We start from the raw sequence: 15,006 nt of genomic DNA on the forward strand, positions 1-15,006 counted from the left end.
CATGGTTGCTGCTGCGGCTGCGGCGGCAGCGGCAGCGGGGGCGCGGGAACCGGGGCCATACGCCCGCCCGGCCGGCCGCGCTGGGCGGGCGCTGGGGGCGGGACCGGCCGGGCCCTCCCCTTTGTCTCGCCCGCTCGGCGCGCGCAGGCGCGTTGGCCCCGCGCGGCCCCACCCCGCGCTGCACGTCACCCGGCACGTGCCGGCCGGTCTGCTCCGCCCGGGCCCGCCGAGTCCACCGGAGCTGCAGCGGAGGGGGGCGGGAGCCGGCGGCGCTGTGCCCGGCGGGTTGCTCCAGCTCCTCCGGGAAAGGGCGAGCCTCGCGGGGGTCTCCCACTGTCTTCTGTCCACCCGCGGGGAAAGTCGCGCGGAAGGCCCAGGCAGCGCAGCGGGCCGTGCGCGCGGGCCGCGTCCCCCGCGTCCCGGCGCGTGGTAGAGCCCGCTGCTTCACTTCCCGTGCGCGGCCAGCGCGGCCCTCCCTTTTCTTTGCCGTCGCGCGCCGCCGATCCCTCAACGTTGGTCGCCGCGTCCTTGGCTGGCGTGTGAGTACCTAGGGTTGCGCCGCCAGGCCCTGGGGCCCGGGGAAGGGACGGCCCGCGCTGCGCCGGCAGGGACTTGGTTGGAGAGCCGCCGGCAGGCCGGCTCCGGGGCGCGGGGCCGGATGCGGGCTCGCGGCCGCGCAGAGGGGCGGAGCCCGCGGGCCACGTGCCGGCCGGACCCCTGCGGCTGCCCCGGCGGGAGGGCGGCTGCGGGAATGTCGGGGCCGCGCTGGTCTCCGCCCCGGTGGGTGACAAGGATGTTTGCCCACCTGTGACCCGGGCCTGTAGTCCCCCCGTTTCTTTGTCGACGTTTGTGGAGCACCTCCTTCATGTCGGCTCTGGGCTTGAGGGACAGGCACGGACCCAGTCTTCGTGGAACCTGGAGAGCTCATGAACTCGGGGAAGAATAAGGATGTGATTGCTGGGTGACTGAAATACAGCGTTCTCTGAGAGGGATGGAGGGTCTGGATTTGGATAAGGTGATCCGGGCAGGAGGCGATGTCGAAGCCACTCTCTGAAGGGGAGGAGGATACCTTCCTGAAAAGTGGGCACTTTCAGTGGAACGAAGAAGGGAAAGCCTTGTCCTGGAGCCAGGGGGGTGGCATGGGGCGGGGACCAGCACGACAGGGTTTTCAGAGTGAAGGGCCACCCTGGAGCAAGAGAGCTGTTTGTGTGGCTGGACTTTGGGGTGGTCCCTGCTTGTCGCGAGAGCAGATTGACTCTGGCAAGTAACTGGTGAGGGAGTAGGTCTGGCCTGGGTCGGGGAAGGACCCGGTGTTGCCTCAGAAGCAGCTCTGACACCCCTAGCTCCTAGGGAGCCCTCAACCATAAGTGGGTTGAGCCCCACCGCCGTGCTTAGCTCCAGACGTAGGGGTTCCCTGAGAAAGCTCGGCACAGACTCCGAGGAGCAGGTGCCCTGTGCCGCCTCTGCGGGGCAGTCGGGCCTGGGCCCTGTGCCAGTGCTGGGGTGCCCTGCAGCTCTCCATCTCCTCACCTTGGAGCGCGGCTGCTGTGCCTTCCCCTAGAGGAGCCTGGGGGGCAAACACGCTTGACCAGTGTTTTTGTGGATGAAGGTTTCTTGAAGGTGATCCTAAATAGGCGGCCACAAAGAACGTCCTCGGTGCGTCGCGCTCTGGTGTCAGCTTTTCAAGGGCTGCAGGCAGGAAATGGCGGCACGAGCCCTGGCCCTGTGGCCTTGTTTGAAGATGGCACGTGTGACTTTGAAGTGGGGGGCAGTGTGACATTTGTGTGAAGGACAGGCGTCAGAATGAGACACGGAGTCCCAGATTCTCACCTCGCCGACCCGGAGCCTCAGTTTACCCCACTCCCGTCTCCCAGCTGTGTGAGGTGTCAGGTGTATTCAGAATGGTTGAGGAGGCGCGTGCAGTGCTGGAGCCGCCCGAGGGAAGGGGGCGCAGGCACCTGGCGGTCAGGGTAGATAGACCAGGGCACCACAGACTGGGATAGAAATAGAACCGACGGCCATGGCATTGTAGCACAAATGTCATGCAGCTGGCTGGGCCTCAGGTGGGGTGACTTGGGCAGCCGCAGTGTGAGTGCTGAGTCTTGGGGTGCAGGGGCCCCCCTCCACGCCAGCAGGACAGGTTGGCATTTTTGAGTGGGGCCGGACTGTCCAGGAGTCAGAGGTGGGGAAGCTTCTGAGTAGGAACTGGGGGCTGTGGAGTTCGCCTCTAAAGAAAATCAGAGGGCAGCCCTCTCGTGCAGTTGCCCCACTGCTGGCTCGTTCTCATCGGCTGAAGCGTGCTGAGTGCTCGCCGCGTTCTCTTGGACACTGCACGCGTGGAAGCTCTGTTGTGCAGCACTGGTCCAGGCCGCGCCAGCCAGGGGCCCCATCTCCCCACACCGCACACCGATTCCCACTTCCTGTGGAAGGGGGGCAGAGAGCTGTGACCTCTGGGTGGATGACCTGGGAGCCCCTGCCTGTGTGTGACTGCGATGGGGTCACATGGGCACCTGGTTACCTGAGACCGTTTGGAGGATGAGAACGAGGTGTGGAGGATGGAGCCGGGGGAGGGGGCAACCCTCACCCCTCCCAGAAACCTTCCCCGTTCACCCAGCCTCACGGGGACCTCTTGGCAGATTGGTGGGCACCGCTCTGCCAGGCCACGTCCTCACCTTCAGGAGCCTCCAGCCAGGAGTATCCTGGCCAGGGAGTGCTGCCAGGTTCCCTGTACTGGCACTGCAAGAACTGCCCTCCCAGCTGGGCAGAGGCTGAGAAGGACTCCGCAGCCCCCAGAGTCCCTCAGCACAGCCAGGAGTGCTGATTCGCACTGACGCTGGGCTGGGGGAGTTGCAGAGGAAGAGCTGCTCGCTGCCTTCGCCCCAGATCCTGGTGGCTGGGTGGGCCGTGATCCCTCCAGGGCCTCCCACGCCTCAGTGCCCCCTCTCATGGGAGTGGTCTTGACATGCTTTATGCCCCAGGGCTGGTCCTTAGTGGCAGGCGGCTTGCTCTTGGCCCTGCAGGTGAGGAGTACAGGGTGGGACTGCTTCCTCTGCGTCCTGGCTCTGCCCCCTGTGTGCTCCAGTGTTGCGGGGGGCGGGGGGGGGGTGGAGGCCCGACTGCTCCTGTAGGACGCCCGGCCCCTAGCCGGGAGTTCTGTGCTTCCCTGGTGGCGTTCTCGCGGGAAAGTGTTCAGGCTCAGAGTGGTTCTTCTAGTGGGAGAGGTGGGCCCCTGCCTCTGACGTCGGGGGCTGTGCCGGCTGTCCTGGGGCCTCATCCTCCAGCAGCCCTGGGGGTGCTCTTGGCCCCATCCTGGCACTGGCTTTACCAGGCAGCCCTCAGCTGTCTGTGGTCGCCTCCCCAGGTGACAGCGCTCCTGTGTGGTGTCTCTGGGGAGTCCTCCTCCCGCCAGAGCCTTGCCACACGAAGCCCCTATGGTGGGTGTCTGCGGAGAGCCTGCCTGGGACCTCCGTGCACGCCTGCCTCCTGCCTGCTAGCCTCTCTGTTCACCCCGCAGGACGCCTCGCGCACCCTGTCCCGGGGTGACTTGATGCTGGCACGCTGGCCGCGGTGTGGGGGAGACGGGAGGCCAGGGGCCTGGGTGGCAGGGCTGACTGGGTCCTCAGCCCCTTGGTGGCACCTCTTGTGGATTCAGGGCCGGGCACCCCGTCTGTCCTCTCGTGCACCCTCCGGTGCCGGCCTGCGGGGACGGCACACCCTGCCCACCTGGCCTCTCGCCCCCATAGTGGCCCTGCTGAGGGAGAGGCCTGTCCGGCGTGGGCACTGGGGCTGGGTGGCCGCCAAGACCTTCTGCCAGGTCCTTGTCGTCCTACACGTGGTCCAGCGGTCTGGACCCAGTGGCGGTGCGGGGCTGGGGCGAGCCACGTGGGCAGCGGGGCACTCGAGGTGCTGGCTCGCCTCCCCAGGTTGGCTCAGCTCAGCGAGGAGCTCAGATGGGGCCTCCCAGGGCTGCCTGGCTCCGGCTAACAGGAAGCCCAGCATCTGCGCATTTCGAGTGATGAAGGAGCAGCGGCCGCCCCCTGGGATTTTGGTGGTGGGTCTTGGCTCCGGTGCTCGCCTTTGTTCCCCAGCAAACTCGCCTCCACGCCGCCTCACCGAGCAGCTTCTGAGAAGGCCCCCCAGCCTGCTCGGGCCGCCCTGTCTGACTGCCTCTAACTCTGCTGCTTTCTCTTCATGCTGTCCTAGGAGATCAAAGCGAAGTAAGTACTCGCCCGTCCCAGGCTCCTGTGTCCCCTTCACCCGAGCCAGGGGACCCCCAGCCCAGCCCTCACCACGCCCGGCGAGTCCTGACACCTCTGGGGCCAGGCTGCCGGCCTCGGTTTCCTTGTCTGGACCTGTTGGGTGTGGCCTCAGCACCTTCCTGGGCTGAGCCAGTTCCTGCCCCGGCAGTAGGGTGGGCAGCTTCCACACCTCTGGGCAGGGCAGGGTGCCGCCGCCCCAGCCAGCCCCTGGTCTCAGGCCCTGTCCCTTGCTCACGGGCATCTTGAGAGGGGGCTTCCCCTCCCCCGAACTGTGACCCTTAGAGCTCTGAGCAGAGCCTGGTTTGATGTCAGGAGCCGAGGACAGCGTTTAGGCCACTAGGTTCACGTAGGGCTTCCGCACTGGGGGGTCAGCCTGGTGGGCAGGGCTGAAGGGGCCAGACCAGCCCTGACCCGCGCTGCGCTGCTTTGGTGAGGGTCCGCCAGAGAGGTCAGAGGGCAGACAAGCCCAGCCTGGTAGGCCTGCAGCCCTCGGTTACAGTGAGTGATGTCACAGTGCCCCGCCTCCTGGGCATGGGCTCCCGCCCCCCAGCACTGCCTCTGCAGTCAGCCTGGCCTTGGTAAGTGCTGCTGGCCCCGGGGAGGGAGGCTCGAGGGGGTGGCCAGGGACCTCTCTGAGCCTGGGCCTCCGCCCCTGCATCGGGTGCTGTGAGAGACCCCGGCGAGCCCCTCAGAGCACAAAGGGCAGTCTCCCTGAAGTCCCAGGTCGGTCGGGACTTGGCCCACACGTCCCGGGGTGATTGGAATTGGGTTTTGGTTTTGGTCGGGGGGCTGTAGACCCTGCGGTGAGTGGCAGGAAGGGTTTGCTGTCCCGGGGTGAAAGTCTGCCCCCTCAGGGGGCCTCCTCCCTGGGGTGAGGGCCCAGCAGGTCTGCCCTCACTTAGGCTTCACCAGGTGACCTCGCAGCAGCAGGAGACACTGGGGCCATCCTGAGAGCAAGCTGCTTAGCCCCAGGCAGTCGGCCTGGTGCTTCTGCTTCTGGGCGGGCACAGGGTCCAGAGTAGGGTCTCAGGGGAGGAGTCCCTGTGCTAGTCAAGGCCATCCTCTAGAACAGGCCAGCCAGGTGTGAGCTCGGGGACCCCTAGGTGCACCCTAAGAGCAGACTGGCCTCCAGGGCCTTCTGGGCTTGAGCTGCTTCTAGCCGGAGGCTGCGGTGGCCCAGGCCCCTTGGTTCTGCTGAATAGGGTCTGCTGTAGAATTCTGGGCTGCCCAGCAATGGGGCTAGCCTTTACGGGGCACCATGCCCGGGAGCAGAATGGGGGGCCCTGTGCCAGCGGCAGGGCCGAGGCCATCACCTCGAGGCTGTTTGCGCACGCCCTGTGGCCCAGCAGCCCTCAGTCTTGCACGGGGGCAGCAGGTGACGAGGGCTACTCTGAGCTCAGGCTTCTGGACAGAGGCTTATCCAGTAGCCACAGTGGCAGGTGTGCGGAGCCCCTTACACCAAAAGGCGCTGGAGTGCAGGGAGGATCTCGCGTCCTAGGACAGGACTCGGAGGTTCCCACATGGTTCCTTTAGTTTAGGTGCACCCACAGGTGTGAGTTGATTGTCTCCTGGTCAGGAGGCATCGGCCGCTGACCAAGGAACCTGATTCTTAACTGCCAGAGCCACTGCCTTCCTTCCCTTTTAGACACTCACTCCCTGGCATCTCCCCTGATGTGGCCTCGCAGGGGTGGGTGCTCCACCCTCTGTTCCCAGGTGCCCCTTAGCTAAGATCTTCTAGCTTCCCTTGGAACATGCACTGCTCAGGATGGCGGTGTGGCCGTGCAGGTGGGGGACTCAGATCAGGCAGAATGTGCCAGGAGCGGGGCCGTCCTCTGAGACCACCAAGTGCATTTCTATAAAACAGAAGCCCGAGTGCCTCAGGGAGGTGGCCAGGCTTAGCAAAAACGCAGGACGTCCAGTTAAAGTTTCAGATGAACAGCGGCTAACTTTTCAGAATAAGTGAGGCTCTAATGTTTCACGGGACACACTTGTTCTAAAACTCATTTGCTGTTGACGTAAAAGTTGAATTAGCTGAGCGCGTCCTGTGTTTATTTGGCCGCTGTTCTTGGGGTTCACCGAAGAGGTTTCTGTAGCCAAAGAGGTTTGGAAAGTGTTCTCTGGGCCCCCTTGGAGAGCCTGGGTGCATGTTGGATGAGAAAAGGCAAGTTTTGCGGTTAGGAGGATACACACGTGCAACCACACCACGCATTACGTGCTCGTGCGTGTTTACTGCTTCCCCAGCTCCCCGTGCATGCTGCCCTGGGGCACCCCATCCGGGCGGCCGAGCAGGGAGGGGCGGGGGTGCCGTCTGCCCACGGCCCACGGTGTTGCAACTGCCCTTTGTGCTTGCTTTTTAACGCTGCGTGGAAGATGAGCGGGAAGGCCTCCTGTGCCCTGGAGACGGTCTGGGAAGACAAGCAGAAGTACGGGGAAGCTGAGCGGCGCTTCTACGAGCACGAGGCCATGAGAGCCGCCGCCCAGCAGCTCCCGGCCGAGGCACTGGCAGTGAACGGGCCGGGCCGGGAGGATGAGGCCGAGGAGGCGGGCGCCCCCAACGGCAGCGGCAGCAGCGAGCCCGGCAAGAGCCACAATGGGAGGACGCCGTTGCAGAAGCCGAGGAAGCGCTCCCCGAGGGGCTGGCTCAGCCAGGGGCACCTGGCCCTCGTGGGCCTCTCAGCCGGCCACGTCTGGCTGGACAAGCCGCTGTTCGACCAGGCGGAGAGCTCGTACCACCAGAGGCTGGCAGATGCGGCCGCCCAGGCAGCCCGGCCTCCCGCCCTGGCCCCTGGGGCCCTCTGCGCCCTCGGAAGCCAGGTGGCCTGCCACCACGTGACCTGGGGCGTCTGGGTCAACAAGTCTTCCTTTGACCAGGCTGAGCGGGCGTTCGTGGAGTGGTCTCAGGCCTTGCTGCTGGCTGCGGAGGGGAGCGGCGGGCAGGGGGCTCCCGACACGGGCCAGTGGGCGGCCGCCCCCGACCTGCACCTCATCCGCCAGCCCAGCCCGCCAGCCAACGGCCAGCCCCCACTGGGCAGCCTGCAGGCGCTGGTGCGGGAGGTGTGGCTGGAGAAGCCCCGCTACGACGCGGCCGAGAGGGTCTTCTACGAGGCCCTGTTTGACGGCCACCCCCCTGGGAAGGTGCGCTTGCAGGAGCGAGCCGGTCAGGCTGAGGGCGCCCGGCGCGGCCGCAGAGACCGGCGGGGCCGCGACGCCGTGGGAAGCCGGCGGCTCGGGCCGCGGCGGGTGGACGGGGAGGCCTCCTCTGCCCTGCCCTACCGGTACTTCCTGCACAAGGATGCCGAGGCCCCCTGGCTCAGCAAGCCGGCCTACGACAGCGCAGAGTGCCGCCACCACGCCGCCGAGGCCCTGCGCATGGCCTGGCGCCTTGAAGCTCCGTCCCTGGTTCACCGACCCAGCGCCCGGTCTGGCCCTTCCATGTCCAGCCTGAGACCCAAGTAGGGAAAACGTGCCGGGCGGGTGCCTGGGCTTCCTCGGGCCGGGCTGGGTGGCCGGCGTGCTCCCTTCCCTGCCCCCACCCCTGGCGGGGCTCCTCCCAAGACTCCTGGACCGGCTGAGTTGGAAGCTGGCTCGGGTCGGGCTGGGATAGCTATCTGCCCCTGGGGCATTGCAGCCTCTGGGGTCACCCCCACCAAGTTGGTGGAGGGAAGGGGTCCACTTGGGCCTGAATCGGTCTTGCGCAAAGTTTCCCCTTTGGCCAGGCAACTTCCAGCTTCTCCCCTGACTCATGGGACAGGGGAGCGATGAAGGCTCCCGGCCCCCAAGCCCCACTGGGCCGCTTGCCGACCCATCCTGCTGTCTCCCCCATCTCCTTGTCCAGAACCACCTGAGGTGAGGTGGGCGTCTCAGGTGCTCTAGCACGCGGCCGGTCCAGCGGCCTGAGTCTGGAAGACACCCACTGGATGAGGCCAACTTGCCTTCAGCCTGTGGACCCAGGGGTCTGGCCCCCAGAGCGGTTTATGCAGTGCCAGCTGGTCGCTGGAGGCCAGAGCCTGGCCATGGAAGGGATCCCTTAGCCCACTGGGCTCAGGCAGGAGGGCAGAGACCGTTGGACTCAGGGCAGACTGGGGGCCCCCCAGTGGGGAGAGGCCCTGGGCCGCAGGCCAGGCCAGAGGGGGCGTGGAGGGGCCTCCCTGGACCCCAGACTCCCGGCAGGAGCCCCTCGGCTCCTCGGTGGGGTTGGATGTGCTGCTTTGACGGGATCCTGGCCTTGGTGCGAGGGGCAGGGTGTGGGGCCCACCGCCGGGGGGAGGGGGGCGTTCCCCATCAGGCAGTACGTGTGCGTGCGGGGTGGCGTGGAACTGAAACTGTTCAGTGATGCCTCTTCGAGCTGGGGTGGAGGAGAGTTACAGGGCTCAACCTCCCTTGTCACGGGGGTACACTTGGTGAGGTCCAGTGATGGCCTGGGATCCTCAGCAAAGAGAATTGGTGAGGTTGGGTCCTTTTCTGTTGCACTTGGTGAGGGACAGGGCGGTTCTGAGTCAGCAGACTTTGTCATCTGTGAGAATTCGGGCTCTGGGCCCAGGTCCGTGGCAGCTCCCCCGCCTTGCCGAGTAGTGGGAAAGCAGCAGACTGCAGACGTGCCAATACAGCGATTTGCAAAAACGGACAGTGGCGGGATCTGGCTCACAGGCCGGCGTTTGCCAGGCCCTGGTCTGCAGCAGCAGTTCTCAAACTTGCTGGTCTTGTGATGCTAAGAGAGCTTTTGTTTTGTTTATTAATTTTTCGTATATTAGTAATTAAATGCAGAAGCACTTATTTGTTGAAAAATAATAACAAGCTTGTTACACGTTAATGACGTTTACGCAAGAAATAACTTTTCTGTAACAAAAAAGGTCAGTGAACTAAGTGGCCTTGTTTTACATTTTTGCGAGTCTTGTGTCTGGCTTAATAGGAGGCAGCTGGATTCTTAAACCTGCTTGTGCATTATCTGTTGGTGTATATTGTCCGACAAATCCAGCCTTGAACAGTTGTGTGATTGGAAAGGGGAGGACCTTGGGGACCCCCAGAGGTTCCTGGCCATGCTTTGAGAGCCACTGGTCTTGGGGACTGGCCTGGGGGCCACCCGCCTTAGCACTGAAGGAAGCCCACGTGGTGTGGGGGAGGGGCTCGCAGGCTTGCTGTGGTCCGTGCTGAGACCCTCTGGTGCTCTGCCCTGGGCCCTGGAGCCCTTGTTACCCAAGGACCGGGACGGCCTGCCCTGTACCCTCGGGGTCCGGGCTGTTGGAAGGGGCGCTTGTGCAAGCCAGCCCTGGGGTCTGCGAGGAGGTGCCCCCTCCTCCCGGCCAGGCTGTCTTAGTCTCTCCTCCCCTCTCAACAGGAAAATGGCCACAAACTTTCTAGTGCACGAGAAGATCTGGTTTGACAAGTTCAAATATGACGATGCAGAAAGGAAATTCTACGAGCAGATGAACGGGCCCGTGGCCGGCTCCTCACGCCAGGTAGGGGCTGCTGCGCTTGGGGTCTCGGGGTGTCTGTGCCAGCACAGCGGGACACGCACGTTGGCCCAGGTGGCGCTGCTGCAGGTGCTGGGGTTGGTTCTTCGGAGGGCGGCTGGCCGGCTCCCGAGGAGCTGGAGCTGCTCTCGTGTCACATGTGGGCAGGGCGCTCACAGCGTCTCTAGGTGCCCATCAGGACCTGCGACACGTGGCCCGGCTGGGCTTGCAGGCCACGTGCGCCTCAGGCCCTGTCGTCAGGGCCACAGGACTCCATCCTCTTCCGTCCTCAGGCCCGTGAGCTTTTGTTTTGTGCAGGGCTTTCCTGCTCTCTCCACAGGAGGCTGCCTTTTTAATTTTTTTTTTTTTTTTAAATGAAAGCGTTGTTCTTTCTGCACCATCTGCAGGAGAACGGCGCCAGCGTGATCCTCCGTGACATCGCGAGAGCCAGAGAAAACATCCAGAAGTCCCTGGCCGGGGTGAGTACCGCCCTCGTGGCAAACGGCGTGCCCGGCGCTTCCCCCGGTGCTGCTGATGACGTCGCCCCTTGGAGCAAAGTCAGGGTGCGGCGTGCAGCGCCGTGTTCCCACACGGCCAGAGGAGACGTCCTTCCTCTCGCTCCTTGCTGGGATTGCTGGCGGTCACCCGGGACTCCGCGCCTTGCCACGGCTGCTCCTGTGGTACCAGGCCTGAGGCCTTCTCCTTCCTGCTCGCTCCCTGCTCCGAGAGTGTGAGGGGCTGGCGCGTGCTGCGCTTCCTCCCTTCCCTCTTAGGCGTGGCCCTCCTCTGTGAGATGGGTTCACAGGGTGTGCCGAGTCCCAAGGCATAGAGTCACCACCATCTTGAATTTGAGGCCCAGGAGGGGCCCTGCAGCCCAGCTCGGGCTCAAGGTCCCACGTGAGATCAGGAGAGGGAAACGGTCATGTCCAGTGTGTCCCTGGCCTGGCCGGGGAGTGTGTCCCTCGGAGTGGCAGCCCTGCTGCTCCACCTTCCTTCTCAGAGGATTGTCTGGGCTACAGAGTGGTGTCCCAGCCTCGAGGGCCAAGTGTCAGCAGAGCTGTGTTCCTTCTGGAGACTCCAGGAGAGAATCCATTTTCTTGCTTTTTCTACCTTTCAGAAAGCTGCCCACATCCCTCGGCCTATGGCTTCTAGCCAGCAGCGTCACGAGCTTTGACATCTATTTCTGTCACGTTTCTTTCTCTCTCCTGCTTCTCTCTTATGTGGACCTTTGCAATGACACTGGGCCCACCTGGGTCATCCAGGGTAACCTCCCCACGTCCAGATCCTCAGCCTCGTCACATCTGCAAAGTCCCTTTGGCCACGTGAGGTCATCTTTTTACAGGGTTGGGGTCATATTTGGGAACTTTCTGCCTGCCACAGCCGGCTCGGATATACTGGCTCCTGGCCATCAGCTGGGCGGCCCTGGGTGGGTGTCCCCCAGGAAGCGTTGCCACCACTGTCTGCCCAGCAGGCCCTGCTTTATACTTGGCCCCCACATGCTCCTGCCTTGCCTTCTGCCCATTAGCCCCAAATCCCACCTGCCACCCTCTGCTTGCCGGAGCAAGTTCAGGCCAGGCAGCCGCGGGATTGAGGTGGCGCAAGGTCTTCGCACCCAGGCCGGGCACGTCGGGCTCCAGTGCTCAGAAGGCTGCAGCCAGGGGCTCAGCAGCTCTGGGGCTGCGGCCCTGGAGATTCTTAGGCTGTGAGAACTCTTCCCCCACCGGGCCTCAGGGCCCTGGCTGTTGGGGTCAGCTTTGGGGTCCCGGTCTTCAGGGAATTCACCTGAGCAGCTGTTAGGGCTTGGGGACTGGTCTGCCTAGGTTGCTGTAATGATGGAGCAGCACAGACCAGGTGACCGAAACAACAGAAATTTATCTTCTGATGATCAGGAGGTTCAAAGTCCAGGATCAGGGTGTGGGTGGGGTTGGTTTCTCTTTGGTAGATGGCTGTTTTCTTCCTGTGTTTTCTCTGTCCAAATTTTTTCACACGAGGACACCAGTCATTGGATTAGGGCCACCCTAATAATGTCATTGTGACTGATTACCAGTGTGAAGACCCCATTTTCAAATAATCTCCCACTCTGGGGCCCTGGCGGCAGGGGCTTCCACGTGAACTTCAGAGGAACATCATTCAGCTGCCGGCGGCCCCGGGAAGGGTGCTGTGGCCCAGCCCCATGCTTGGGTTTGGGTAGAGTGGGGCTCAGCAGACACTGGGGTTCCAGAGGTTCCTGGGGACTGCACGTGGTGCCAGGCACAGGGCTGGAGGCCGGGATGGAGGCTTCTGGATTCGGAACCTTGGTACGGCACCGCCCCCGAGGCCACCAGGTGGCTGCCTGCGGCCTGCTGTTGGGAGCTCAGACTGGACTGGGTAGCCTGGGCCTGCCTCACTGAGCGCCCTGGCTTCCTTCTCAGTCCGGGTGGGCAGGGTGGGCCCAGGGCCTAGACACCGTGGAGTGGCCTGGTGCTTTCTGGGCCGAGCGGTGGTGACCCCATGGCCCCTAACAGCCTGGTCTCTCCCCTGCCACTTTGTCTTGGCCTTGCAGCAGGTGGGGCCTTGCCCGCCCGGAGCCTGCAGCCTCGGGACCCGTCCACAGTTGGTCCTCACTTGGTGGTGGTGCCGGGCCTGTGTCGGGAGGTCCCCGGGGCCAGGCAGCAGGCACAGCAGGGCAAAGGCTTGAGGTTCCAGCCTGCCTTGAGCCACCGGGACCTGGTTCATTTGCTTAGCGGGCACAGATCAACGGGGAGAGACGGCCTTGGGGAAGCCTGCTGAGAGGGGGTGGGGCCTGAGAGTGCAGGTTGGCGGGGGCTGGCGGGGCTTCGTGGGGAACAGCTGGTCCTGGATTTCATCCCTGTGCCACGGAAGCCGTGGGACCTTCTTGGTGGGAATGGTCCGGGAGCTGAGCCGTGGGAAGTAGGCTGGAGAGGAGGTCGCGTGCCGGTGGTGGTGGCTGGGACTCGGCGGGGTGGCCAGCTGTGGGCGGAGGGCTGCCACTTACTAGCCGGAGTAGGAGGTGGGGCGGACACTTGGGTTGGTCTGAGGAGGGCGGTGGCGTGCGCAGAGCCCATCTGGTCCTGGGGGCTGGTCAGTGCTCCTTCTGCAGCCACGCAGTGCCACTTGGCCAGCTCTGCTGGGAGTTCTGTGTAGTGGGAGCTGGTGGGTCTAGGAGACGGTGTCAGCTTAGCACTGCCCATGGGTCCCAGGGCAGGGAGCCAGGCATGTGTCAGCCTGTCCTCTCTGGAGACCTTCACCTTGGTAGTGCCCTGGGGGTGTGCAGACCAGGGGAGGAGGCCACCCCTGTGGCTTCCCTGTGGCTGCTTGGTGGGTGGGCCCCAGGCCTTTATCTTGACTGGACGTTGGAGGGGGCCAGCAGCCCTCTGGCAAGGGCAAGGTGCACTGAACCCCACCCTTGGAGCCACTGCAGTGGGGGGTAGGAGTGCTGAACGGCCTGCGTGCAGGCTCCTGGGGTGTAACTCGGGCCTGAGCTCCCTGGGCAGTGCCGCCTGGGTCAGATGACGGGGGCTCCCGGTCAGGGAGGAGCCAGAGGAGGCTGGTGGCCAGGCCAGGGTCCCTGGGTCACCCAGAGCTTTCAAAGGCAGGCAGGTGTGTGGCCCTGGCTGCTGCGGGGTGGCTGCCCCCAGTGCTGTCCCCTCCTGTGTCCAGCTCAAGGCTGTGTTGCCCGGTCCTCCCGAGCTGCTGGGTCTGGCTGCCCCTGGAGCTGAGTCCTTTGCTTCCTCCCACCCACCAGGCAGTGGCAGCCATGGCTCAGCTCTGCGCCGCCCCCACGTTAGGGCCACCCTGGGGTCCTGCTTCGTGTCACGTGCTGGGCTGAGGATGCCACTGTGGCCTCAGCTTGCAGGGCTTCCTCTCCCCTTGCCTGGGTGGAGCATGGCCAGCGGACCCCATGGGGCTTGATGGGCTTCTCATCCAGCTTAGGGCTCTGCTTCAGTATGGCTGTGAATGGGGGGAACCCCAAGGAGCAGGCTAGGGTATGAGCCCTTCCTCTCCCCCTGCCTTGCAGAGCTCAGGCCCTGGGGCCCCCAGCGGGCCCAGCGGAGACCACAGTGAGCTGGTCATCCGGATTGCCAGCCTGGAAGTGGAGAACCAGAGCCTGCGAGGGGGTGAGGCCCTGGGCCTGACGGGCGGGGGGCCCCACCCCAGCACTTGCTGCCTGACCAGCATCCCCTTTGCCCCCGCAGTGGTGCAGGATCTGCAGCAGGCTGTCTCCCAGCTGGAGGCCCGGCTGAGCGCGCTAGAGAAGAGCTCGCCCGCCCACCGGGCCACAGCTCCGCAGACCCAGGTGAGGGCCCTTCCCCGCCAGGGACCCACACCTGGCGCTGAGGAGCGGGAGGCCGCGGGCGGCCCCCATGTGGGCTGTGGCCCAGGCAGCGGTGGAGGGCTGGAGGCCTGGTGTCCTGGCTGCACGGGCCCCAGTCTCCCCTCCTGTGTGGCAGCACGTGTCTCCCATGCGCCAAGTGGAGCCCCCCGCCAGGAAGGTGGCCACCGCCACAGAGGACGACGAGGACGACGACATTGACCTGTTCGGCAGCGACGAGGAGGAGGACCGGGAGGCGGCCCGGCTGCGGGAGGAGAGGCTGCGGCAGTACGCCGAGAAGAAGGCCGCAAAGCCTGCCCTGGTGGCCAAGTCCTCCATCCTCCTGGACGTCAAGCCTGTGAGTGGCTCGCCTCTGACCCTCCCCTCGCGGTGCCCTGTGGTCCTGGAGGGATCAGTGCCGGGCAGGGCAGGAGTAGACTCAGATTGTGTTGACGGCGGGAGCGGGCTCTGACCCAGCCCTCCTCCCCTCTCCTCCCCAGTGGGATGACGAGACGGACATGGCCCAGCTGGAGGCCTGCGTGCGCTCCATCCAGCTGGATGGGCTGACCTGGGGGGGCTCCAAGCTGGTGCCCGTGGGCTACGGCATCCACAAGCTACAGATCCAGTGTGTGGTGGAGGACGACAAGGTGGGCACGGACCTCCTGGAAGAGGAGATCACCAAGTTCGAGGAGCATGTGAGTGAGGGGCCCACACAGGGTAGGGGCCTGGGGTGTCCAAATGAGCCTCTGGCCAGGCACATGGGCGCTTGGGCCTTTGGGAAGCAGGGCCCCGTGTGACCACCAGCCTCCCTCTCCACAGGTGCAGAGCGTTGACATTGCTGCTTTCAACAAGATCTGAGCCCCGGCACTGGCCTGAGCGTGGGAAGCCTTGCAGCCAATAAAGACTGAGATTCCAGCCCTCTGGCTCCTGTCCTGGTTTGGGCCCTGCGGGGGGGCGCATTCAGTGAGCCGCACTCTGCCAGGCC

At 64.6% G+C, this 15,006-nt stretch overlaps 1 protein-coding gene across 3 annotated transcripts; it reads left to right on the plus strand.

Annotated features, from left to right (window-relative positions):
- Positions 1 to 448: 448 nt before the first annotated feature.
- EEF1D (eukaryotic translation elongation factor 1 delta) lies at positions 449 to 14,936 on the plus strand (the record flags this gene model as incomplete). Of its 3 annotated transcripts, XM_082674691.1 has the most annotated exons (9): positions 476 to 539; positions 3,924 to 4,217; positions 9,595 to 9,715; positions 10,117 to 10,188; positions 13,728 to 13,827; positions 13,906 to 14,006; positions 14,161 to 14,379; positions 14,522 to 14,716; positions 14,841 to 14,936. In XM_082674691.1, 7 exons carry the CDS (start codon positions 9,599 to 9,601, stop codon positions 14,877 to 14,879), a joined length of 843 nt encoding a protein of 280 aa, XP_082530817.1. In that variant the 3' UTR covers positions 14,880 to 14,936. The 3 variants fall into 3 exon arrangements, with proteins under 3 accessions (XP_082530816.1, XP_082530817.1, XP_082530818.1); XM_082674690.1 differs by lacking the exon at positions 3,924 to 4,217 and having other exon boundaries at positions 449 to 539; XM_082674692.1 differs by lacking the exons at positions 476 to 539; positions 3,924 to 4,217 and adding an exon at positions 6,630 to 7,711 and having other exon boundaries at positions 9,574 to 9,715.
- Positions 14,937 to 15,006: the final 70 nt, after the last annotated feature.

This window comes from Grampus griseus (assembly GCF_964374135.1).
Source record: "Grampus griseus genome assembly, chromosome: 17".
Classification (NCBI taxonomy): domain Eukaryota; kingdom Metazoa; phylum Chordata; class Mammalia; order Artiodactyla; family Delphinidae; genus Grampus; species Grampus griseus.